The sequence below is a fragment of the Akanthomyces muscarius genome, chromosome 2 (genome assembly GCF_028009165.1).
Source record: "Akanthomyces muscarius strain Ve6 chromosome 2, whole genome shotgun sequence".
Lineage (NCBI taxonomy): Eukaryota > Fungi > Ascomycota > Sordariomycetes > Hypocreales > Cordycipitaceae > Akanthomyces > Akanthomyces muscarius.
In genome coordinates, this window is record NC_079242.1 from 4,740,331 (window position 1) to 4,765,041 (window position 24,711).

Genomic DNA, 24,711 nt, shown 5'->3' on the forward strand with positions numbered 1-24,711 from the left:
GAAAGAACGTGACCACCGCACAATGACGTTTCGGAGGCCAATGAGCTCGGTTCAGGCTCTGGCGCGTCGGGTAGTGGGAAAGCGATTTAAAGAAAGAGCATTGTAACAACGCCCTCAACTTACCCTTCGCGCCGACACGGAAACGCGCCTTTGACATTCTTCTGGAGACTAGAAAATTGGCGACGAAAAACAGCCTGGATTTACGGAACCTGACCTTTGGACTGGGATACTTGGAAAGATCTGCTGTGCTTTCAGCCTCTTACGTCTAGCAACCATGGCGAGCGAGGTAAGTGTGACGATTGCCTTGCACCTTTTTGCCTGCCCTTTCCTCTCGAGCATTTTCTACCTAGCTCCGTCCCCTGTTTTACCTTGCTTCAGGACCTTGTTCAGGCTGGTTGCAGTCGTTGCAGCGGCGGCGGCCAGCGTGGCTGTTTGCCAGGGCCACTGCCTGCTTGCTTGCTGCTTGCTGCCCCTCTACCAGAATTATTACCCCACCACTACAATGACTGGACGCTAGCGCCAATTTGGTGGCCGCAGCTGCCACACACACAGTCACTCACACACAAACCAAACCTCCCACCAAATCCTTGTCTTGGTGGCCAGAGGCGATGGTTTTCTGAGTCACCCCAAAAATCCACCAATTTTCTCTCGCTCTCTCTCCTCGCCCCCTCCCCACACACGCGCCGTCTCATCGATCCACGAAAGCAACCGCGAAACGGCTTTTCTCCTCCCCGATTCGCACATTTCTCTCCTCTTCTTCATCAATTCTCACACGAAACTTTTTAACCTGTAGGACCCCTCCACCGCCGAGCGCAAACCTCGCAAGTCAGTCGCCTTTACCGACGAGCAAATAGTCGTCGACGCCGACGGATCCGTCAAGATGGTCACCGCCGCCGACGAGCCCCCCAAGGACTCGGCCCAGTCCCATGCCGCTCGTACGCCGCCTCTCTCTGCCGCCCTTGAGGCCTTTCATACTGATGCTGCCACTGAAGCTACCGATGATGCCGCCGCCGCCGCCGCGGACGACACCGGTCTCGACCTCTCCCTCCTGAAGAAGAAGAAGAAGAAGTCGTCCAAGCCCAAGGACGAGGACGGTGCCGAGGGTGGCGATGCCGCCGACGATGGCGGTCTCGACCTTTCCATGAAGAAGAAGAAGAAGAAGGCCAAGAAGGAGGCCACCGAGGACGACGACTTTGCCGCCAAGCTGAAGCAGCTCGAGGTCAGCAAGGACGAGGAAGGCGCCGCTGCCGAGGGCGCCGCTGACGGTGCCGCGCCGTCGGCCGGCGACATGGAGGCCGGCACGGGCGTCTGGGCGCACGACGAGACCCGGAGCATCAACTACCCGCTGCTGCTCAGCCGCTTCTTCACCCTCCTGCAGCAGAAGAACCCCGACCACGCCCTGTCCGGCACCAAGACGTACAAGATCCCACCGCCCCAGTGCATGCGCGAAGGCAACCGAAAGACGGTCTTTGCCAACATTGCCGAGATCTGCCGCCGCATGAAGCGCTCCGAGGAGCATCTGACGTCGTACCTGTTTGCCGAGCTGGGAACCATTGGCTCCGTCGACGGCAGCAGACGCCTCGTCATCAAGGGTCGCTGGACCCCCGCACAGCTCGAGACGGTGTTGAGAAAATACATCAGTACGTTTACCTTCTGTCCATGGTGTAACCTGGTTCCCTAGTGTTTTGGTATATATCGCTAACTTGAATCTAGTCGAATACGTCACCTGCAAGACCTGCAAGTCTCCCGATACCGAGCTCAACAAGGGTGAGAACCGTCTGTACTTTGTCACCTGCAACAACTGCGGCTCCCGTCGTTCCGTCACCGCCATCAAGACTGGTTTCTCCGCCCAGGTCGGCAAGAGAAAGAAGATGCAGGGTTAAGCGCAGCATCACCAAATCGTTATGGCTGGCGCAGTCTTGTTGGTCTCTACGCCGTCCTTTACGAGTCGATCTCTTTTTTCAGCGTAATCTGCGGCCCCAACCTTTTTACACAGATACCCTAGAGTAGCTCGCCCGGTAACTATCTGGTAGCCGTTCAGAGCTTGGAGGGCCGGGAAGAGAGAATCGAGCATGAAAATGAAATCGGGAAAATGGACACGGACAGGAACAACGTACAAACACAAAAATGGGCATGAGGAGGCGGAGGAAGAAAAGTACGTGGTTGGGGAACTTTTTACGAGGGTTCCGGCCTCACAGCCATGTATATAACGCTACAATGAGAAGACTAAAAAAAACCACTTACGTAAAATACTTTCGCGATTTCTTCATCCGTGTCTCGAGTAGTTTTAGTGAATGCGTGTATAGCTACTGTGTGAAGAAAAGAAAGCCCAATGATGTGACATGGAGTAAGAAGAAGCAATAGCATGCCCATGAGTAAATATTTATATCGCTAGTTAATGTCTTGTTTCTCCATTCTCTCTCTCTTCATGTCTCCTATATTTAGGCCAAAGAGCAGGAGAATAACAAAAAAAAGAAAAAGAAAAAAAGACCGTATTCCAAAAAAACACACAACCCGACCCAGATATCCAGAACCCTTTTTTGTTTCTTTGCAATGGTCTGCAAAAGAGGTGCAACAAAGATGAAAAAAAAATATAATCAACTTTGAAAAAAAAATCAAAAAAATCAACAAGACATAAAGTCCTTTATCCCAAGGTCTTCTTCCTCTGTCGAAGAAGAGCATAGTATACACAAATTAAAAACTGCCCGGGAGGGCATGGCCATTCATGACCTCGTCCGCCGCCATCTCCTCCGCAGGGACAGGGACCTGCTGCACGACAGCGGCTGACTCGTCCGCCTGCTGCTGCACTTCCGCCTGGGCTTGCGCCAGACTCGTGCGCAGCCAGTCGCCCAGGCGGTGCTTCTCGACGTTTTGCTTGAGAGCCTTGTCCTCCCAGCGCATGGCGTCGAGCTGCTTGGCTTGGAACTCGGGGCCGAGGTCGCGGAAGCGCCGGTCCAGGCCCTCGGTGAAGGCGCCCAGCGCCTCCTGCGGCCCCATGGGGCGGAAAGGGTCGCGCTCGTCCTGGTAGCGCACGCAGTCGGCGAGGACGGCGTACAGCTCCGTGTCGGCTAGTTGCGCGACCACCTCGCGGTCGTGCTTGAGCTGCGTGTCATTCATTCGGGCCCAGTCGTCGCGGATGAACAGCCGGCGCCAGATGAGCCGCTTCGCCTCCTTGACTTCATCGGTGCGGCAGCTGCTCTCGGCCACCTTGAGCGCCATCCAAAACGGGTGTGCAATCTCCTCCTTCCACTCGGGCTTGAGGGAGACGAGGGTGAGGAGGTCGATGAGGGTCATGGCGTCGAGGGCTTCGTGCTTGAGCAGTCGCTCCATGCCGTCCTCAAAGACCTGCAGCAGGGCTTTTTGCCGACGAGGAATGTTGGCACTGTGCGCTTCCATAGCAAAGTTGAGAGCGGCAGCCTCGTCCACGGCGTCATAGGTGCTGGGGAAGATTTGGTTGTAGAGCTGATCCTGGATCTTAAGCGTGATGAGCTCCCTATCCACCTTCGCCAGCTGACCTTCTTGACGCGCTTCGTCAATTGTGACCTTTAATCCGTTGGGCTGTTGCTGCTTTTCTTCGGCCTCAGCCAGCAGAGCAAGCTTGCCAAGACTTAGTTCAACCTTCTTGTTCCAGACCTGCTGCTCTTTGGTGAGGGCCAGGCTGACGAGCGTGTCTGCGGCATGATCAACGTCCTTTTCTTGCTCAATGTCATTGATCCAGGAAATACGGGCCAGATCCGGTCTGCTGCGTAGAAATTGGGTCTTGAACCCAAGCGTCTCCAGGTCAAAGTTTAGGACCGCCTCAACACCATGCTTCTCGAGCAGGAACTCGTAGATGGGGAAAGCGAAATCTTTGCCGTAGCGGCTGAATCGGTCTTCGAGCTGCGTCTTCTTGGCTTCGCGGAGAGTCTTTAAATTCTTGACTTCAGTGGGGGGAAGCCCTGGCTGCGCTAGTTGCCCCTCGACGGCCTCAATATGGTCCAGGAGGATCACAGCCAGGCCATGCAGCGACTGGTGCTTCTCTGCAAGCAGCGCGCCCTCTTCCCACTTTCCAGCTCTTGCAAGGAAAACTGGCTTTTCGAAACGGGCAGCAGCGTAGGTCTGGGCAAACGTCTGCGCAATGGTCTTGTGTTCCGAAGTAGTAGCGCCCCAACGAGCATATTCAAGAACCGAGGTTAGAGCGGCATCTGTCAAAGAGGGCAGCTCATCAAAGATCTTTGTGAGAATTGCCGGGTCAGGCTTGTCTGCTCCTTGGTTTTTTGGGGATACCAGCGCGTGGTGCTTCTTGTACCATTGGTCGGACAGGTCGAGAAGACGCTTTGCGTTGTTTGCCAGATAGTGGCAGCCCGTCCAGGGCTCTGGCATGCCCTCGTAGCTGTCACGAAGGATGCCAAGGCGCAGCTTTTCCTCACCAAGGCCGTACAGCTCCAAGTTTTCTTTTCTGAATTCTAGCGCGCCAAAGTGCGCAGCGACATTTACTTGGATGGCTTCATTGATCATCACGGTAATTTTAGCGTCGTCGAGCAGACGATCTCTGTAAAGCACCTTGATGACTTCGTAGGCCCAAGCAACGAAAAGCTCCAGCCGGAACACATCGTTGATAAACCAATGGCGGATGGCATCGACTTCGCCGGCAGCGGCCACTGGGTTGGACTTTTGATCCTCGTGAATAAACTCCACAATGGAACCGATAATGCTCTTTTTATCATCGGCTGGTCGCGTTGTCGTGAATGCCTCGTGGCGTTTCCATAACAACTTGGCGACGTGCATCTTCTCGGCATTGTAGAGAAGACTCCATCGCGTATTGCGGTCTATATCGACTCCAGTGGACTGGAGATGTCGTATTAAGCGATCCAGCGCACCTGAACGCTCTCGGAGGTTGTCTTCCAGAGACGCAGGTAACGTCGGCATATATGTTATTGTGGAGCTGAGTATCTCTTGGCTGACCTCGAGGGCGGCTGCGGAAATTTCTCTACCTGTGAACGAAGCCTCACGTCGCCCATCAAAAACAAGCGGGCTCTCCTTCTTGGCGCCGAAGAAGACAGTTTGCTCAAGTTTGCTCTTGGCAGACACCTGAGGGGCTTGCTCGCTGGCAAATTTATCGATGTCTGTGGTGATGACTCGGATGATGCCGGCACCGCGAACCATTAGCAATACAGCTGGATTCCTTGCCGTCCTGGGGCGAAAGATGCGGCTGTCTTCTTGCGTTGTCGATGACATTTCTTCGTATCCTGATCCAATGATTTCGTGGAGGTCATCTTCACGAAAATCGATGACATCCTCAAATGATGGAGGTAGGATGTGGTTATCAGACTGGAGTTGTGAGTCTGGCGATTCGGGCGGGATTGCAACAGAGGCCATAACGGTGGCTCTCTCAAAGACGACGAATGCAACCAGCGCAGGTCGTGGCAGGTAGAGTCGCGGGGAGGTGGTCGGTTCGCCACCAGTGCGCTGCAATGGTGTTGAGTATGAGGTGATGGGACGCGTGATGCCAACCTTGCACGAGTTGGGCTTAAGAATAACTTCGACGAGCGAATAACGCGCCACACTCTTGCGGGTCAGAGATACAAGAAGTAGCAGGTGCTGAACGGAAGCGTCGTCACTGGCCATGGCATCACTAAGCCTGCTCATATCGAGATACTTGTGCTCGAGGCCCTTGGGGACAAAGGTGAAGTCGAGAGCCTCCAAGGAATCCGGCGAAAAGTCTTTTGTGTATGGGTCGGCCTCGTACAGGGCAGAATATATCGAGTCGCGCATCTCAGCCTCGCCAATGTGCTCATTGTGGCCGCCGCGGTGAATCTTCCAAGCTTGAAGCTTGGCTTTTGTAGTAAGGGCGACAATGTTGCGCTCGCCCACGCGTGCTGATCGATCGGCGCGCACAGCAGCAATCTCGCCGCGCAATGACAGGTTAGAAAAGGCATGGCGAATGCTGCCAAAGATTCCACCCCCGGAACTGGCGATACTTGAGCGCAGGAATTGTACGGAGATGGCGGGTCGACCGTGGTTGTCGCGAACACTCATGTATGCCAGGCGACCAGAGTTAAAGGTGATGATGAAGCCAGCAGACTCGGCGCTCGTGATGGAAACGACTTTTTCTCCATGAGACATGCCAGAGATGCTGTGCTCAACCCCAGATCGGTCTTTTTTGATAAAGGCAAAAGTGGCGGCGCTGGAAATGGACTCCCAAAAGACAACCCTGCCGCTGCTGGCGGTGACGATGACCAGTCCAGGTTCTGTGGAGGAGGCTGATGGGGAGACGAAGCATCCGACTGGAAGAGGGTCGCTGGATCTGCCAGGCGTTGGCAAGTTGAATGTAAATGTCTCGGGGGATTGTGATGTCGAGTTGTAGGGCCAGACCAGGGCGTGTGTCTGTGTGACGGTTAACGCGTATCCGAACGACGACGAGACATCGGCATGCTGCTTGACTAGAAAAAAAAAAGGTGAGCAGAGAGAGGTCACGAGAAGGTCGCAGCACTCACGGGCCCAATCTGAGCGGATTCTATCCGGAATGCCTGGCAGCTTGCTGACGACGTAGGCATTCGTGCTCGTCTACACGGTGATCAGGTTAGACAGACGAGGTTTCACGAAGGCAAACTCTGCACTTACCAAGACAACACTGCCGTCGCCTTTCGACGCCGCTCTCTCGGCGTGTTTCGACTTTTTCGTGCGGACGTGGAGCTCCTTTCGCGGCACCGGGTTGATGTTTTCGATGCCAGCATCGGCAACGGGCTCGATCGCGGCGCTCTTCTCGGCGACCGGGGCATGACCAGCATCGTGCTGCGCGTCTGGGTTGACAAAGGTCTGCTCCGAGAGGGGAATACGCTGACGCTTGGCTTTGGGCTGCGGGACGAGGCTCTCCTGGGACTTGGGACGTTGGCGGCGGCGTGAACGGGTGGCCGTCGCCGGACCACCTTCAGTAACGGCGGCGGAAAACATTTCGGGCGACGGAGGAAGAAAAACCAGCGCGCGCAGCGGGCAGTCGAGACGCGCAGAACCCGGGAATTGATAAAAACAGATGGAATTAGATGAATGCTGATGAGGCGCGATGCATTTCGGGCATGCAAGCAGCCTGGTGTAAATGAACGGTCCGCTGAAGGGGGATGGGCGGATTTGTTGATGCTAGTATGTGAAGATGAAGCCAAGGTATTGGCGGTGGACGAAAAACAAATGGCAGAACAGCGTGAGCTGGTGCTACGCTGGAGCTGCGCTGGCGCCCAATGGATCAGGTAGCTTGGCGGCTCAAACGGAGGTTAATAAGGTACGTACCGTCCGCCCCAGATCTGGGTGGGGAAGCCTGTACCTTTACACGACGTACGCGGTGCTTTCGGACAGTCCTTGGGCAAAGTTTGGAAGTCAATTGTTCGTTGCATGCACCTCGCAAGGAAAAAGGAATTCTTGCGTATTTTTGGCGGCCCAAACGGGTGTGCGGCCATCAACTGGCCGTGATGAGAGCCGACTCACTGCCTTACGTACCCAGTCGACAGCACACCCACCCCCTGTAACTGCAGCCCATCGACTTCTCCCCGAGAGACACCACGCCTCGCACCCATTTAGGTTTAGCGGGCGCCCGGCAATGCCCTCGTCCATCTCAACCACCATCCGCCTGTCAGAGCTCCCAGCTCAGCCATTCGCTCCTTTTACCCTCCTGCGGGACATGGGAGCTGTTTCTTTTGCTCCCCAGCCACCATGAGGCGCTTCTCCACGGCCGTCACCATCACAGACCCGCTGGTCAAGTACCAGAGCCTGCTGTCCGCCGGCGTCTACTCGCCGGACCCGGCGCAGCATCGCTTGGCCCGGCATCTGCACAAGATCTACCTTCGGATCAAGGATTACTCGCCGCAGAATGAGTACAAGCAGCGCCTAACCCAGGCTGCGCGCCTCACCGAGTCACGTATTCCGGAAGAGGGCTCCGAGAATGTCCTCGCCGTGCCGAGTCACGCGATATGGCGTAACCCGCTCTTCAAACACCTCATTCCCAATGCCGAAACGCGGGACAGCGTGGCCTTGACGCGTGTGCTGCAGAACCACGAGCTCGCGATCGAGATTGACTCGCCAAAGGGACTGTTTCTCTCCGGTGAGGTGGGCACCGGCAAGTCCATGCTGCTGGATCTGCTAGCAGACGGACTTCCGCATCAGCGCAAGAAGCGTTGGCACTTCAACACATTCATGCTCTACACATTTTCGCAGCTTGAGAATTACCGCTCAGAGAATCAGCGTAGTGTATCCAGGCGCCGCAATGAAGAGCATTCGCTTTTATGGATGGCCAAGAAGCTGGTCGACGAGTCGCCTATCCTCTTCTTGGACGAGTTTCAGCTTCCCGATCGCGCAGCGAGCAAGATCCTCAGTCACCTGTTTATTGCCTTCTTTCAACTTGGCGGCGTTTTGATTGCTTCTTCCAACAGAGTACCGGAAGACTTGGAAAAGGCTACGGGTGTGGACTATACAAATGCTCCACGTCTGGGGATCATGCGCAAAATCTTTGGCGGTGGCCATGCTGGCAGTGAGCTCTACGGCCAGGGCAGCGATTTTTCAAAGCTTCTAGAAGTACTCAAGGCTCGGTGTGACTTTTGGCAAATGGAAGGCGTCCAAGACTGGCGGCGGCGAGAGGATATCGGACTCCATCTCGACGACGCAGCAGACTCGGGGGAGGCCATTGCAGCCCCTGCATCGACGGGTGACGATGCGCCGAAGTCCACCGATAGGCCACCAAGCTACTTTATTACTGGCCAAGAAGATCAAAAATGGCCAGAGTATATAACAGAGAAAGCATTTGGGGGCAAGACTGGTGAAAATTGGACGTCAGAAAACATTATTGTGTATGGCCGCAAGGTCGTGATCCCACAGCATCACGAGGGTACCGTATTCTGGGATTTCGGGCAGTTGGTCGGCACGTTTGGACCAGCAGACTACATCACAATGGCTTCCTCGTTTCACACCTTCATCATTGACAATGTTCCCGCCATGTCCATTCTGCAAAAGAACGAGGCGCGCCGCTTCATCACATTTCTGGACGCGCTGTACGAAGCCCGCTGCAAGCTCGTCGTCCGCGCCGAGAGGCCCCCCGACCACCTCTTCTTTCCCGAAACCAAGAAATCGACCTCCACCACCACCACAGCCACTACCGGCGAACCAGTCGAAGAAGGCGACGCCACCTACTCGGAGACCATTGCCGAGGTATACCAGGACCAAATGGCGCCGTTTCGCCCCAACGTCTCCTACTACGACACCAAGAGCGCCACGTCCCAGTACGACCCGGACCAGGACTCTGACTTTATCCTGGAAAAGGAGGCGCCCAAGAAGCTCGACTTTGGCAACACGGGCGCGTTTACGGGCGAGGACGAGCGCTTCGCGTACAAGCGCGCCACGTCGCGCCTGTGGGAGCTCTGCAGCGCGCGCTGGCATGCCCGGACGGGTGCGTGGTGGCAGCCGCTGCCGATGGAGGCGCGGCACTGGGAGGGCGGCGCGGCGTCGCAGCCGTTGAGCGGGCGGGTGCTGCTTCCAAGCGGAAAGGAGAACACGGGGGAGAGCATGGGCGCGAGCGTGGACGTGGACGAGGTGGCGGGATTGTCTCGATACAGGATAGAGCATATGAAGCAAGACGGCGGCATCTCGGAGCATAAATAGACGGCGTCATCTTTTCAGGGGTTGATTTATCAGAATTGGATATTGGATTAAAAGTGTATATTTTAGTATAGACAGCTGGGTTACGCCATCCTAAGCAAATGAGCAATGCGAAAGCAAACTCCTTGAAATAATATCCCAACGCCGAAGCCATGATGTCAGCCAAGACAAAGCAACAGAACCATCAACTTATCCATTCTCAGCCACCAGCCCGCCACTCATAATCGCAGCCTTCACAAGCTCGTCACGCCGGGCGTCCACGCCTCCCCTATCCGCTTCATGTCCTCCGCGAACCTCTTATTCGTAATCTTCCTGCCCCCGCGCCCCCCCGGCGGTGCATGCTCGTCCGGTTCGTAAAACGGGTTCTGCAGCAGCCTCACGTACGCATTCTGCATGGCCCTAAACACGGGCTTCAGCTCCGCGTCCCGCAGGCCCGCACCACCGCCGCCACCGCTCGCCGCCTGGTGGTGCGCAGACGAGGAGGAGCGGAGGACGGTGCCGTCGACGCGCCGCCCGCGCATGTCCACGACGCAGACCATGCGCACGCCCGTGTTGGTCTCGAAGCCGTAGGCGGCGAGGCGGTCGTCGACGGCGTGCAGCAGGCCGACGTCGCCGGAGAGGCCGACGCCCGCGGCGGCGTTGTGCTTGGCGCGCAGCTCGAACACGTCGACGGTCGAGGAGAGCAGCAGCGAGAACTCGAGGGGCGTGCGGACGGGCGCGAGCGTGCTGGTGGCGGTGTCGTGCGAGGGGAACATGGACATGTGCAGCGGGTTGTTCTGCGCGGGTGGTCAGCGGGCGTGGTGAGCGGGGGAGGGGGGGGGTTTACGTTGCGGCCTATTACGCCGAGGCAGGCGATTGAGGGTATCGCCGTCGTCATGGCTAGTTGGTTTTGTGGAGGTGGTTGAGGTATAGAGGTTGCGAGAGAGAGCGGATATGTCGTACCTGGATTGAAGGGGATTGTGGTGGGGGGACAGAGAGAGCTCTGGAGCTTGACGGGCACTAACGCGGCATGGGCGCGGTCAGTACCTTCCTAGTGTGGGGGATAATCGAATCGAGTACATCTTCCGGCGCATGTACAAAAAAGTCCTCTTTTTTCTCCAAGGAGATCAAATCAAATTGATATATATATATTATGTACAAGTTGGTTTAAATTTCGATTTGACATGACTGCATGCTGAGCAGCTGTCTTCCTAAGATGATGTTGCCCCCCGGGAGAGCCCCTCCCAATAAATACCCTATGCTAATACCAATGATTGTGTCCCACGCCAGATCCCGTAAAACATGTTACTGCTGTGAAGGAGAAAAATATGCCCGCTAAATACAAGTAGTTTGTTTGTTGTTTCATTCATTGCCGACTCGCCTTCAGCCGTCGTCTTCCCACTCCTCGTCGTCGATAATGTACGCCGTCTCCTCGAGGCCCTTGATGACCTCCTCGACCTCGAGCGGGTCCGTAATCGCCCAGACGCCGCCGCCCTTGACCAAATCCTTGCCGCGCATGCCGACCTCCTTCCCAACCAGGTTGCGGCCGACCTTGCCCGGGCCAATGCCGACCCAGCGGCGAATCTTTTCCTCCCTGTCCAGGTAGCGGATGCTGTCCCACCAGCGGACCGTCTCGAGGCAGCCGCGGGCGAGCAGCTCCTTGAGCTCCTCCTTGCTGCGAAAGGGCCGCGCGGTGACGTTGCTGATGGACTCGACGGTGCCGGGCCACGTGACAATGTCCTCGTGCTCGCGCCCGGGGACGCGGCTCTTGCCGTGTAGCATGCGGCGCATGACGCTCACAGCGGGACGCATGATGGGGCTGTGAAAGGGGCTGTCGCTGGCGAGGCGGACGGCGCGCGGGTCGTGGCCGTGGAACTGGCGGACGTGGGCAATGAGGGTGCGGATGCGCTCGATGCTGCCGCTCAGCACAATCTGGTTCTTGCTGTTGATGTTGGCAATCAGCACCTGCTCGATGGGCGGCACGTCGAGCTCGCTGCTGCTGCTGAGGCCGCTCGTTCGCGCTCGAGTCTCGGCCTCGGCCTCGGTGCCGTACGCGCTCGAGTGCCCGACAAAGTCGTGCACGGCGTCGATGAGCCCCGGCAGGTGGCCCGGCTCCGTGATCATGGCCACCATGCCGTACTCGCCACCGTACTCGGCCACGGCCTGCTGCGTGGCCCGCGACATGGCCGCCGCGCGCTCTCGCACAAGGTACAGGCTGTCGGGGAAGCTGAGGTAGCCGCCGGCGACGAGGGCGGCGAACTCGCCGAGCGAGTGGCCCAGCGCCACGTCAAAGTGCTCGGCGACGTGAAAGTTGAATTCCTTTTCGAGGATGCGCAGGATGATGATCGAGGTGGCCATAATGGCCGGCTGCGAGTTGGTCGTTTGCGTGAGGACCTTGGAGGGTCCGTTTTGTATAATGTCGGAGAGCTTGTAGCCTGCGTAGTGGTCCATCTCCTCCATGATCTGGGACGTTGTCGCGGGAAAGGCCTCGAGCCATGGCGTGAGCATGCCGACTTTCTGAACGCCCTGGCCTGTTGTTGTGCACATGTGTTGTTAGCCTGGGTGTACCGTGGCAGTGACGTGACTCAGATCTCGCGCGCGGCGGCGGTCGGCACAAGGGCCGCACAGCGCATGAGCAAGAGGATGGTGAGGCACGTACCCGGAAAGAAGATGGCCGTTCTCGCTCTGGCTCTAGGCCCGGAGCTCCATTGCCGTCGCGAGACTCTGGTTGGCGCCTGCGACAGCTCCCGGCGGAGCGCCGAGGCGGCGAACCGTTGGTGCATCACGAAAAAGAGAGCTTTGTGGGGGAACGGGGGATGAGTGGTGCTCTTATGAGGATGACGCTCTCATTTCCACGTCTGACCGTACAGGGTGCTTGGTGAGCATGTGAGATAAAAGGGACGATAAGGGGCAGAACGGTTGAAGATGGACACCAGGAGCAAAGGTGAGGGCTGGATTTGCGTTACGTTTGGCAACAGGCAGCTCTGTCTCGTCGGCTTTGACGAGCGAGGGCCAAAGAAAAACAGCGGGGGCACGTTGTGGATGAAATGACGCCCGCCTGCATAAGCCACCGGTTGCCGAGACCCCACGGGACGGGCGGGCGAGCGGCCAGTGTCACAGGCTGTGAAGGTGCCGCCTTACAGTGGGAGAAAGAGGAACAGCGGCAGAGTTCAGCCTGCGACTGCTGTAAGTCGGCTTATCGCAAGGCACAAATCATACAGTCATATGAGCCACAGCTGGTTCCTAATCAATGCTCAAGCTGAGACTATCCTACCTTACCGGTCCTTTTAACAGCTGCGTAGAAGCAAGAACCTTTTACAAGACCAAAGGCAACCGCTGCAATACTCGAGTCGGAGGCCGCTGTAAATCGCATTGCTCCAAGTCAAAGTCCACCTGCCCGCCGCTGCATCGCGCCCAGTACCTAGGTACCTAATGCTACAGCGCCCAAGCGCCCTAGCGTCGACCACCATCCACTGTCCGGGGCCAATCACCGCCGCTACAGCCTGCCGACGGATTCGTTACGGGGTTCGCTGCAACATTCTTATTCTCCCGTCATAAGCATACTAGTAATAAGTGAGATGCCAAGCAGCAGGCTTACACACTAGCCGCGATCTTTATCTGATTTCTTCCCTGCTCCTGATTTATGCTAGAGGTCTATGTCTGTTCCTCATTCGTTCCATGTCTCATGTCTGTGTGGTTTCATCAGATGTGCGCGTGACCTCTTCCCCAGTGTGCTGACCCTTCAACATATCGAACATGTAGCCAAGTACAATCATCATCTGTCTTGCTCTCAGGCCTAACATCGCAGCTCCACGCCGCCTTTGCTCACCGTCAGGTACTTGACCCCCTTGTACGGCTTGACACCCTCTCCCAGGCCCCGGCTCTTGCGCGTGTCCAGCACGATGCTGTCCACTTTTAGCCCGCTCGCCAGCCAGCCCTTGACCGAGAAGTTGACCGATGCGGAGCTAGGCATCAGAATCTTGTTCTGCGCCGCCTTTTGTGCATCCCGCTCGTCGCTGCCGCCCTCATTCGCCTTGCCGCTCTTGCTCCCTTGCGCCACCTTGGCCACGGGCACGCTCTGGTATGGCTCGTTGTATGAATACTCTCCGAACCCGAAACCACTGGGATCAAACGCATCCTCTTGCTGCTCATTGCTCAGAGCCCCCACAACGGTGCTTCGCAGCCCAAAGTGCGACGTTGGTCCGCTCATCTCCTTGGCCGCGATGTGCCACTCTAGCACTCCTTGCACAGGGTTGAAACTAGCATCGCCCCTACTTGGCCGTATGTCGGACAGGTTTCTGACATCAGCGGGCAAGGGGATCGTGACCACTAAATCATCGAGCAACGGTGAAGCTGGCGTCCCCGGGTGCGGGGATCCTATGCGGCCGGGGCCGCCTCCTCGCCCTAGCTGACTGGATGACGATGACCCAGGAGTGCCGAATATTTTGTTTACTTGTAACCGCACTTCAAACTCCGAACCCGTCGGCCCCATTCCAGTCTTCATTTCCAGATTCACCGGCAACTTGAGAGAACTGCTGCTGAGGTTGCCAGACTTGCCACTTGTAAAAGGCAACAAATCGACCTCGTAGCCAGCCAGAATGAATCGACCGTCTGGTGGAATAAAGCTTAGCTCGCCGGGCCTTTCTTTCCACTTGTTCAATCTGACGCAAGGATGGAAGACGGGCAGCTCCATAAAGCTCCCCAAATTGTGCTTGCCAGAAGGGCTAGTGAGGTTGACCGTAATGTCTGGTACTCCAGACACCTTGGCAGTGAATGCAATCGTCCCGTTTGCGAATGCAGCCAGTGGTCTCCCAGAGGGCGCAAGCGTAACTGATAATGTCTCGACGACGTCTGCGTACATTTCGTTTGAAGTATGTCGTACGTTCGCTCGCCGCCAGGGAAGCGCTGTCCCGGTCGTCGGCGTTATCGAGGGTGTGTTGGAGTTGGAATTGGACTGTAATTTCCTGCATCTTGTTAGCCCGTTGCCTTGTAATTACGCCCTACAAGCACAAGTAACCTACCCAGGCAGGCTGATGCTTCCTAATAGCTTGTCGACCCAGCCTTCCACTTCCACCACTTCTCTCAGCGCATTCGGCTCCGTTGTGCTTATGTTTCCGGCATCGCACATCTCGGTCAGAAGCTGCGCGATAATATCATAGTTGTTTTCAATTTTGACCGCCAGCAGCGGCGCGCCCACAAAGTCCTCAAACGCATCGATGATGCGGTGCAGGAACTCGAGGACTAGCAGTGGTTCGATCTCGCTCGACGACGTCGCCAGGAAGAGCAGATTGCCGTGCATCAGACTAAATACGAGTGTCGGCGGGTTCGTGTTGGCGAGGTATATCAGGTTCGGTCGCGGGGCGGGATGCTCGAGGTAGAGGGGCAAGAGGTGAGCGGCGGACAGCGGCCGGCCGGCGTAGGCGTGGGACAGGATGGGACTTCTGGTGGTGGCCGTTAGCATTGAGGCACTTGGATCAAAGCATAGTTTCCATACCTGTTGTCATCAAAGATGTGCACGGCTTCAATGACGCCGCTCATGGTGACCGTCCGCTTTGCGCCTCTTTAGGCGGTACTATGCAAGCTGGTTGAAGCCGACTTGATGCTCTATGCCCCACACGCGACACCAAATGACGGAAGCTTTATAAAGCTCTATGCTGACTAACATTTTCAGGAACTGCCAGCATCTGCGGCAGGATTTGTTCTTGACACTACAAAATACAGCATGAACAAAGAGTTCACCATCGATTGCTTCGTGCAGAGCCTCCTTTTCTAGATCCGACATGGCTGGCGATAAAGTACCCTCGATCCACCAGCTGGAGAAGCCCGAAAACGTCCACGAGATGCTGCGCAAGGACCGACAAGAGGACTGCCTGTCCTGCAAAGTCGTCGGTAGGTCGCGCCCCGATTGGAGAATGAAATTGTCAGAGCTGGACTGAAGGGTCGATGTAATAGGAAGCGGTGCATTCCTTGGTCTCGCGGGCTACAGCTATTTCTCCGGCATGTCGCAGCTCGAGCTGCAGCGCAAGGCCATCCTCCAGAGCAAGTCCAGGTTTGGCATGCGCAGCCGCAAGGCCGGCATCGTGGGCATATCGCTTGGCCTGGCATACATGGGATTCTGGAGAGCCTTTTACTAGACGGGGCAGCGGATGCGACAAGCACGACGAATACCGATACGGCTTTCGAAGCTGACACGAGTAACGGGCGGTACAGGAAGCTCGACGAAGCTTGTAGTGTGCCGCACGTTCTATGTACTTATACTGTACTATACGCCGATCTGGCGCATGCCACTTATTAATGATACCCTATTTTAAAACCCATTGACAGCACAGCCGTCTCCGAATGGCAGTTGCAATTGAGGCCTGACTGCATCTGGGCTGAACGTTGTGGACAACACACATAAAGAAATCATGTAAAAACTACGTAATTATACTCTCCGTATTGAGAGCTAATTTGAAATTGGCATATATATAATAAAACCTCTACGGTTACAATGTAGGCGTGAGCGCGCTGGCAACTTTCTTGCTGGCTTGGTGGAGCTGGCACCGTGAACATCAAAAATATCTGCCCCACATTCGACTTCTTTCATCAACTTCGTCTCGATCATCGCCTTTTCACCCCGAAACACTCTATCTCAAGACACACGCCCGGGGGTTTAATCTGTGTTAAACGCCTAGACCAATTCTCTACTTTTCAGACCCACGAATCTGCCGACAAGTTTCAGCATTGGCTCTTAAATTTCTTCGACACTCATCGAGAGGAAACTCATCAACCGAGAAAAATGCCCATCACAATTCTGCGTCCGCAGCCCGTGGCGCAACAACGGGCTGCCGCAGCCACAGACTCAGACTTTGACTCCTCAGACTCGGAAGGCGGCGTCGACGTACAGGGCGATGTTTCCATGCGCTCAGCCAAGCGCCAACGGACGATAGTAGAAGACGACGCCGAGGCGGATGAGATTCTCACACCCGGCAGCCTCATCACATCAAACCCGCAATTTATGCGGTATGCTTTGCCCCGTTCTTACGTTCCCCCATGGAAAACAGCTAATCAGGGTTCTAAAAACACAGAGGTCACGGCACCTATGTTCCCAATGGGTCCACCTCCATCACCTCGTCCCTCGCCGGCACGCTCACCAAGACCAACAAGCTGCTCTCGGTGCGGCCGCTGCGCGCGCGCTACACGCCCGAGATTGGCGACCTGGTCGTCGGCCGCATCGTCGAGGTGCAGGCCAAGCGGTGGCGCGTCGACGTTGCCGCCTCGCAGCTCGCCATCCTGCAAATCTCGGCCATCAACCTCCCCGGCGGCATCCTCCGCAAGCGCACCGAGACGGACGAGCTGCAGATCCGCAGCTTCTTCTCCGAGGGCGACCTGGTCGTCGCCGAGGTGCAGCAGCTGCACCAGGACGGTGCCGCGAGCCTGCACACGCGCTCGCTCAAGTACGGCAAGCTGCGCAACGGCGTCTTTGTGAGCGTCAGCGGCACGGGCGGCGGCGCGGGCGTCGTGCGCGCCAAGCGCCAGGTGTGGACCATGGACGCCGCGGGCGACGCCGGCGCCGCGCACAAGATTGACGTGCTGCTCGGCGTCAACGGCTACATCTGGATCAGCAGGCACGTGGAGAGCGACGTGGCGGCCGAGGCGGCGGGTGTGAACCGCATGGAGGAGACGGTCAGCAGCAAGGTGTACTCGAGCCAGAACGACGCCGTCGACGTGGCGACGATGCGCGAGATTGCGCGGCTGCGGAGCGTCATCCTCGCGCTCGTCGAGAATGGCCTGCGCGTCGACGAGGACACGGTGACGAGGGGCTACCACGAGGCCGTGGAGCTGGGCCGGGAGACGGCGGATGACGACCTGTATCTGGGCGGCGAGCGGGGGCGGCGGTTTGCGGCCGTCATGGCGGGTGTATAGACGATGGGCGGCCGGATGGGTTGCTTGTATACAGATGCATTACGCAAAGCCATTAAAATAACGTTTACATTGAAAATTGAAAGTACGTATGCATGTGTTTTAAACCGATGGTCATTCTCGACTAAACTAAATACACTCGATATACATACAAGAAACCCCAACTAGATTTGTAGTAGCACATTGCGAACATGAAGACCAGCATGTTGACTGGTAACTTTGGTATCGTAATCAACGGATATAATAACTTCTCGCGGGTCGAAAAAGTACGGTACGAGGCATGTACATGATTCTAGCATGTCGCCATGAAGCCGCGTGGATTGTACTTGTCCTTCGTCGTTGGAGGCAAACGGCGTGCAAGCCTATTTTTTTGTTCCTTCACTCACAGAGAAGAAAATTGCGCCGCGGAGAGTTCTTACTCCTTCGGTACGGGCCTAGAGTTTGGCCTGTCTCAGCTGGAAAAGGTACGCGACGACGGGCATCAGGATGGCCCACCTTAGAATGCTGCTCTTGCGGCCGCGGCCGCCGAGGGTGAAGAGGAGGCCGAGGTAGTAGAAGAGGCCCCTCTTGGGGTTGCCGTCGCGGTCAAAGTTGGGCTTGAGCGACGTGAGCGCCTGGGTGCGCGTCAGCTCCTTCATGTCGTAGGGCATGTAGCGCAGCTTGAGCACCAGGTCGGCCCACTTGGGCACCTTGCAGATGATGCGCTCGTGGCTAAAGGCCTTGAAGGAGAAGGCGCCGTGGTAGTTGCCCTGGCCCGAGGAGCCGACGCCGCCGATGGGCGTCTGGTTCATGGCGGCGTGCCAGAAGCCGTCGTTGATGGTGGCGCCGCCCGAGGTGACGTTGAGGAGGACTAGACTGTGCGTTAGCGGGAAAGGGTCGATTTTACGACGGTGGGTGAGAAAATTGGCTCACCCTTTTCGTTTTCGGCGTCGGAGCCAAACGTGGTCAGAGACAGAGGCGTGGGGTCGACCTTGTTGGCAATGTCAATGGCCTCGTCGAGGGTGTCAAAGGGCAGGATGGACCAGATGGGGCCAAAGCTCTCCTCGACCATCATGCTGTCGTCGATGCTGTCGACGAGGACGGCGGTGGGCTCGATGATGAGCTTGTCCTCCCACATGTTGCCGCCCATGACAATCTTGCCCTTGGTGTTGTCAAGCATGCGCTTGAGGCGGTTGAAGTGGTTAATGTTGACGATGCGCGACCAGTCGGGGCTCTTGTCGGCGCCGTGGGGCATAAACTTGGCGTGGTGCTTGTTGATCTCGGCGATGAACTCGTCGAGCACGGGGCGCTCAATCAAGACGTAGTTGTGCGAGAGGCAGACCTGGCCGGCGTTGAACGTCTTCTGCCACATGAGGCGCTTGGCGGCGAGCTTGACGTCGGCGTTGCGCGTGACGAAGCTCGGGTTCTGGCCGCCCAGCTCGAGGATGTAGGGCGTCAGCGTCTCGGCGGCCTTTTTCGCGATGATGGTGCCGACGCCCTTGCCGCCGGTAAAGACAATCTTGTCAAACTTGTGCTCCATGATGTGCTTGGTCTCGTCGACGTTGCCGTTGACGCAGCGGTAGCAGTCCGGGTCGAGGTACTCGTCAAAGATCTTCTTGAGGACCATGGCCGAGTGCGGGGAGAGCTCCGAGGGCTTGAGCAGGACTGTGTTGCCGGCGGCCATGGCGCCGATGACAGGGGCCAGGTTGAGCTGGAAGGGGTAGTTGAAGGCGCCGATGATGAGGATGGTGCCGTAGGGCTCGCTGCGCATCTTGGGGCCGAGCGCCCAGTACTGGAAGGGGATGTCGTCGACCGACTTGTCCTTGGCCCACTTGTGCACGTTGTTGGCGACGTAGACGGCCTCGTTCTTGACCCAGTCAATCTCGGAGAGCTGCGCCTCAAACTTGCACTTGCTGAGGTCCTTCATCAGCGCCTCCTCGATGAGGGCCGCGTTGTCGGCGACGCCCCAGTAGAGCTTGCGGATCTGCTGCACGCGAAAGTCGACATCCTTGGTCTTGTTGGTGCGAAATGTCTTGCGGATGGTGTCGATGCTAGCGCTGATGTCGTCGAAGCCGGTAGGCGCGTACGCGGGGATGGCGCCCTTGGAAGCCATGGCGGGCGATGTCGTGTAGGAGGAGAAGCGTTGTGTGGTGGTGGTGCTGGTGGTGATGGGGCTGGTGGTGATGGGGCTGGTCGGGACGTGGACACGAGCGATGGCGGGCAGTCGTCGCGGGCGAAGCAGCGAAAACAAGGCAATCGTGTGATGAAACTCAGAGATGCAATCTCTGATAAATTGATGGAAAAAGAAGAAGCCTTTCTCAAGAACTTTTCAGCTGCGGGGAGAGCTATAGCTATGTACGGGCGCTCTCTGCGGAGCGTCGCACCGGGCAGCGGAGGACAGCCCGTAGAGAGATTGAGCCGAGGCCGACGGAGCTGCTTTATTGGAGTCTCCCTCCGCATCGGGCGGGCCGCCAGCTTCTAATCAATGCGCCAACTCGGGATGCCCAGAGATCGAGCGCGGCGGTTTGGATTATTTTCGCATCAATGCCAAGATGCCCAAGACTGGGGTTTGCCAAGTTTCCTTGGCTGACTGCCTGTCAAAGCCAGACATTTTGCGTGTCCAACACGCGTTTTAACGATGTCGCTGCCGGACAGACTCACCACCAGTTTAAGCGCCACCAGGTGCAGGCGTTCCCATCACATGCAAGTTTATAGCAGTACCTAGGCAGCTATGGTGGAAGCATTATAATCAAACTCGTACGGGCGCGCCACAGCCGCTGCTGCCCTCACAACAAGTAACCTCTTTTTAATGCCAAAGTCCGCAATTCTCCACGTCAACGGCTTTTATGTTTTGTAAACTTATTTCTATCGATTACTCTTGAAACATTGCCTGATAACGCCCCATGAACATCCGCGCAGTGTAGGCTTGTAGAGGCTAGTGCTTAGCGGCACGCTCCACGACTCCAACCCTGTACAAGCTTCGACCTCCAACACTTCTAAGACGCATTACTGTACATGGTCCGAATCCACAACGGTCGCCAATCGACATTTTTAGGATGGTGTATTAAGGCAGGACTGACTATCAGGTGCAGCCGAAGGCTTATCCTCGGCGACCGTCTGATCACACAAATGCCCAATACTATTAATCAAAATAGCTACTAAGTTTAAACAGATTCTGACCTAAAAATTTGCCAGACTTACCTACCGCACTATATCTTGATATTCCCTCCCTCTTTTATTATACAAATGCATAACCGTGTATAGAATATATTAAACAGATACAAACCCAATCTGAAGATAAGGGGCCCTCTCTGGTCAATTGCGAGTCAACCAGGGGCTTGATTACCGTGCTATCGAGCCACACCGTAGAGCCCATCTATCCTCCTTCTGGCATGCCCGACATGAAGCTTCAGCCTTGCCATTCTCATCGTAGTAAACAAGCGCGGATGACACCAGGTCCCAGCCCGAGGGCCTAGACGTCTGCAAACCGGCAGTTGACCAGCATAGTTCGGTGCCACTCAGCGCCAAGTCGTTCTGAAAGAGTTCACCGTAAAGCCCCATAACCTCCATAGCCTCCTCATTAGCCTCATCATCTTTCGCAATGACGCTCGCGGGTACACTTTCGCCATTATTAGTCACTCCGTAATTGACCCCCTCACCAGCCCGCGCTGCCTCGGTGGCGAAGACCTCGAGCTCCGCAGCCTTGTCGCGGAACACATAGCAGCGTTGCAACATCTCAAACTGGACAGCATCACTTGTTGAAGCAGTCTTCTCAATCACCTCACAGGCTCTCAGGACCTGGTTGAGCCCTTCGAGTCTCAGGTCTGCGTCATCATGCTTTGGCGGGTTCTCGCTCTCCCTCAGCCGTTGGCAAGCTCTGTCGACGCTATTAGGATGCCGCTGTTCGCCTCTAAGCCAGCAGATGATTCTCAGCTTGAGTACGTTTCCGTGTATTTCGGGCACTTGCTCTCCACCAATCGATTTCTGAAGGCTCGCCATCGAGTCGTCGAACCAAGTCACGCCTCGGCCGATGGGGTTGTCCCATTTTTTCACCATGTCCAGAACATCATGCGCGTACGGAGAAAGTACCTGAAAAGCTAGCGCCGAGCCTATCTTGGCACCTGATCGGAAACGGGACTTCGATTGACTCTTGGGTTTACTTCGGTCTGGTCCGTCTATCGACTTCTCATTAGCAACTTTTGGCGTCAATCGTTGGAAGTGATGGCTTTACCTCGCGAACCGCTTTGTCCCTTCCTGCCCTTGGCCTCGTCAGGCCTTGCCCCGGCAACAGCTTTGGCCGGGTCACACAGCGTCCGCTTTCGGCCCAAGCAAGGAGGCAATGATTTTGCACGGTAGAATTCATTCACAATCTTCTTGCCCTTTGCACCAGGGTCGTCCCTTGATACCTCGTAGGCGAAAACTATGCTCTGGGCAGCGACAGGCCCAGCCGCCGCAAACTCCAGGTTTCGGCGAACTGCAGGATTCTTCTGTGGCGGGAAGATGCCGGGGACCCAGTATCCGTCAGGCATGCCTTCTGGCGCAATGACATAGATGTAGCCCTTTTCTACCTTTGCGTCCGTTCGGCCGAATGCGTACATCTCAGCCGCCGAAGGAGACCGGCTGACAGAAACGAAACCCGAGTTGCCCGTAAAGCTTAGATGATGCTGGAGGTTCATGTCTCTCCCTTGAGGTGTGAACCCTTTCTGAAATATCTCAGAGTAGGGGCGAGGATCTCCACGGTAAAAGAGGCCATGTTCACCCAGGCCGGGTATCTTGGCCTTGGAGGCCTCGACTGCCGAGATAGTCACAGGGGTGTCATGTTTATCACGCCGAAAGATGTCCCTTGCCCCGTCGCTGAAGTTGAGCGCGCCAACTCGCCCATTTCTCCACGAAAGAATATCGAAAATTGGCTTGATGATGATATTGCCTTCAACTTTGACACCATCAACTGAGAGCACATTGCTTTCGTCAAGCTCAGGCACATTTGGCGGCTGGGGAGTAGCCAAGGCGCGGATAGCACAGAGTGCGACTATCTGGAGCCCTTTCATCTCGTATTAGTTGTCTCAAAGGCACCTCTGTGTCGACTGTATGTTGAGAGACGTGTGATGGGTTTGAAAGCTTGTGCCTGACGTATATCGCAACTCATCTTTTCGAGCAGCCGATGCCAGCCTTATATCTTCTACTGGAACAGGCTGAAAGTTATCGCATTGTTCATAATCTCAAATCTGATTTTTGACACCGTTCGGTAGTTTGCGAGGGAATACGCAATTGAACGGGTACACCGAGCGGACCCCTATAATGTGTGGTCCGTGGTCCCGCTCTGTTGCACGGTTGACTTGTTGGAAAGAGGTAGACGCAGACTGGGCATCCTCTATCCCCGTTTTTGAGCACTTCATCCTGGTTCTTTTTGTTGCTTTGACAAGGTAGATTTTGTAAGCGTAGAGCAGCGCGATGTTTCACCAGTAGGCAGTTGACAATTGATATGGCTATAAGCGCAGAGGAAATCTCCCGCGCATGAAGGCTGGGCTACAGTAAGGGAACACGTGATAGGGTACTGACACGGCAAACTCGCATGGGCCTGTCGAGTCATGATCGGACAGCTGCCGAACGCGCTTCATCAAACATCTCCACGGAGCGTCAAGCAATTGCTTGGTGTTCCCGCAAATGAGAGACTCAATGAGTCTGGCTGTATCCGTATCCTGGGCGGGAATTGGACCCTTTTTTTCATTGACGTATCCCATTAGGCCCATTTCTCAGTCAGTAGCTACCGGAACAGGCTATATTCCCGTCTCTAACCCAATCACCGGCCTATGTCCCCTGTTCAGATCCTCTCGGAACGCGCCCCGTTTCCACCAAATAAGCACCCTGGTGCGCGAGACGCGTCATAATAATGTCCTGATCTTATTCTCTATAAATGTCGTGTAAATGCCGATCGTGACACATCTTGCCGTGGTCGGCCAGCAAATCCTGTAGTCGTTGCATAACTTCTAGACATCCTGGTCGACGCAGTGCTGAGCTAGTAGGGGCCTACAGAGGCGTTGAAAGAGCCTTCCAGTCTATCCGCGCTAGAATAAGTAATGTCGTACCTTTTTTCTGCTGTTTTATTACTGCTAAGCTGGAAATTAACCTCTGCGCAAAACTTAGTAAGCCACTCATGATTTGGTTAACCGCAAGGATGTGCTTGCACTCACTAGTGCTGTGTCCCTGTAGTTAAAGCTTGGCCCTGCCAGAGTCCTGCCACGAGCCAAGAACATTATTGACGTGGACAGGCCCGTGTCTAAATCTTGCTGACTGGCCTATTCAAGTTGAGTCCGTGTCCACCGCAGTTTTCGTCTTCTTCGTCTTCACACACTGGCTCGACTCAATCTCGAAAGGTTGCCTGCGGCGACGATAGTGTAAGTATCGACTGTCTTCCTCTGTTACTCCAGGGCTGTCACCCTTCGGAAGATCGTAAGCACTCAAGGGGCTTATTTGCCCAGCTGCCGGTGCCGCCTCGAGACTGAGTTGCATTGAAATGCTCATCACCGGCAGAGTTGAACCATCCTAAGCCGGGAGCAGATGGCGGTCGCACGGCTCGTCTCGTAGGTGCCGAGAGCCCGCAATATATTTACTTCGCCAAAGGCCAACATTCATCCAGCCTGAGATACCATGTAAGATGCCATACGCAGTCTGATAAAGCGACACGGTACTGTAATTCTTTCATCAAACTGTTCCTCAACCTTGATGAGACGTGCGTAGTGCTCACACAAATATCCTGGGTAGGGTCGAAAAAAAAGGGCGAAGCTTTGCTGCTATATACCTAGCATCTTTGACCGTCGCTTCACGTGTCGCTGAAGTCTTTGGTGGAACTTTTGTTTTTTCTGTAGGGTAAAGACTTTCCCAAATCGACCTGCCGGGAAAGGCCGTGGCGTCGCCCAACACGAGGCTAACAGCTGCCATTGCCACAAAACAACGCTTGCGGCGCCACTGCTGACGGCCTTTTTATTATTCACGAAACAGCATTTACCGGTCAAGATGCTCGCCTCGTTTTTTCTTCTTCTTCTTTTTTTGCAAATCTGCGGGCAGGCGGAAAGCCCGTTGTATCCCCTGCTTCCCCGTCGCTGACAGGCACGCGTTGCATGGCCCTGGTTCCGCTGTGCGGGTGCGATATCCGTATTATGTGAGCATATACAAGAAAGTTTTTCTTGTCCGGGAGGAAAAAAGGATTTCCTGTTTTCAGACAAGTCTGTTATC

The 24,711-nt window shown here is 55.8% G+C and overlaps 10 protein-coding genes across 11 annotated transcripts; 4 read left to right on the top strand and 6 right to left on the bottom strand.

Moving 5' to 3' along the window:
* Positions 1 to 274: 274 nt before the first annotated feature.
* LMH87_004706 (uncharacterized protein) lies at positions 275 to 1,883 on the top strand (the record flags this gene model as incomplete). Its single annotated transcript, XM_056195967.1, has 4 exons — positions 275 to 286; positions 794 to 935; positions 993 to 1,640; positions 1,714 to 1,883. 4 exons carry the CDS (start codon positions 275 to 277, stop codon positions 1,881 to 1,883), a joined length of 972 nt encoding a protein of 323 aa, XP_056049544.1.
* Positions 1,884 to 2,694: 811 nt separating this feature from the next.
* Positions 2,695 to 6,933, bottom strand: LMH87_004707 (uncharacterized protein; the record flags this gene model as incomplete). The annotated part of the gene is made up of 3 exons (XM_056195969.1): positions 2,695 to 6,422; positions 6,477 to 6,546; positions 6,604 to 6,933. 3 exons carry the CDS (start codon positions 6,931 to 6,933, stop codon positions 2,695 to 2,697), a joined length of 4,128 nt encoding a protein of 1,375 aa, XP_056049545.1.
* Positions 6,934 to 7,683: 750 nt separating this feature from the next.
* LMH87_004708 (uncharacterized protein) lies at positions 7,684 to 9,621 on the top strand (the record flags this gene model as incomplete). 2 transcript variants are annotated; one of them, XM_056195970.1, is made up of 1 exon in its annotated part: positions 7,684 to 9,621. In XM_056195970.1, the coding sequence occupies one exon, from the start codon at positions 7,684 to 7,686 to the stop codon at positions 9,619 to 9,621; it is 1,938 nt and encodes a 645-aa protein (XP_056049546.1). The 2 variants fall into 2 exon arrangements, with proteins under 2 accessions (XP_056049546.1, XP_056049547.1); XM_056195971.1 differs by having other exon boundaries at positions 8,572 to 9,621.
* Positions 9,622 to 9,851: 230 nt separating this feature from the next.
* On the bottom strand, positions 9,852 to 10,495 carry LMH87_004709 (uncharacterized protein; the record flags this gene model as incomplete). Its single annotated transcript, XM_056195972.1, has 2 exons — positions 9,852 to 10,394; positions 10,445 to 10,495. The coding sequence occupies 2 exons, from the start codon at positions 10,493 to 10,495 to the stop codon at positions 9,852 to 9,854; spliced, it is 594 nt and encodes a 197-aa protein (XP_056049548.1).
* A 485-nt stretch (positions 10,496 to 10,980) lies between these two features.
* Positions 10,981 to 12,380, bottom strand: LMH87_004710 (uncharacterized protein; the record flags this gene model as incomplete). The annotated part of the gene is made up of 2 exons (XM_056195973.1): positions 10,981 to 12,128; positions 12,257 to 12,380. 2 exons carry the CDS (start codon positions 12,378 to 12,380, stop codon positions 10,981 to 10,983), a joined length of 1,272 nt encoding a protein of 423 aa, XP_056049549.1.
* Positions 12,381 to 13,393: 1,013 nt separating this feature from the next.
* On the bottom strand, positions 13,394 to 15,135 carry LMH87_004711 (uncharacterized protein; the record flags this gene model as incomplete). The annotated part of the gene is made up of 3 exons (XM_056195974.1): positions 13,394 to 14,561; positions 14,619 to 15,038; positions 15,092 to 15,135. 3 exons carry the CDS (start codon positions 15,133 to 15,135, stop codon positions 13,394 to 13,396), a joined length of 1,632 nt encoding a protein of 543 aa, XP_056049550.1.
* Positions 15,136 to 15,377: 242 nt separating this feature from the next.
* LMH87_004712 (uncharacterized protein) lies at positions 15,378 to 15,731 on the top strand (the record flags this gene model as incomplete). The annotated part of the gene is made up of 2 exons (XM_056195975.1): positions 15,378 to 15,486; positions 15,550 to 15,731. The coding sequence occupies 2 exons, from the start codon at positions 15,378 to 15,380 to the stop codon at positions 15,729 to 15,731; spliced, it is 291 nt and encodes a 96-aa protein (XP_056049551.1).
* Positions 15,732 to 16,375: 644 nt separating this feature from the next.
* On the top strand, positions 16,376 to 17,502 carry LMH87_004713 (uncharacterized protein; the record flags this gene model as incomplete). The annotated part of the gene is made up of 2 exons (XM_056195976.1): positions 16,376 to 16,599; positions 16,665 to 17,502. The coding sequence occupies 2 exons, from the start codon at positions 16,376 to 16,378 to the stop codon at positions 17,500 to 17,502; spliced, it is 1,062 nt and encodes a 353-aa protein (XP_056049552.1).
* A 412-nt stretch (positions 17,503 to 17,914) lies between these two features.
* On the bottom strand, positions 17,915 to 19,591 carry LMH87_004714 (uncharacterized protein; the record flags this gene model as incomplete). Its single annotated transcript, XM_056195977.1, has 3 exons — positions 17,915 to 17,933; positions 17,995 to 18,349; positions 18,412 to 19,591. The coding sequence occupies 3 exons, from the start codon at positions 19,589 to 19,591 to the stop codon at positions 17,915 to 17,917; spliced, it is 1,554 nt and encodes a 517-aa protein (XP_056049553.1).
* Positions 19,592 to 20,820: 1,229 nt separating this feature from the next.
* LMH87_004715 (uncharacterized protein) lies at positions 20,821 to 22,526 on the bottom strand (the record flags this gene model as incomplete). The annotated part of the gene is made up of 2 exons (XM_056195978.1): positions 20,821 to 21,653; positions 21,710 to 22,526. The coding sequence occupies 2 exons, from the start codon at positions 22,524 to 22,526 to the stop codon at positions 20,821 to 20,823; spliced, it is 1,650 nt and encodes a 549-aa protein (XP_056049554.1).
* Between the last annotated feature and the right edge of the window lie 2,185 nt (positions 22,527 to 24,711).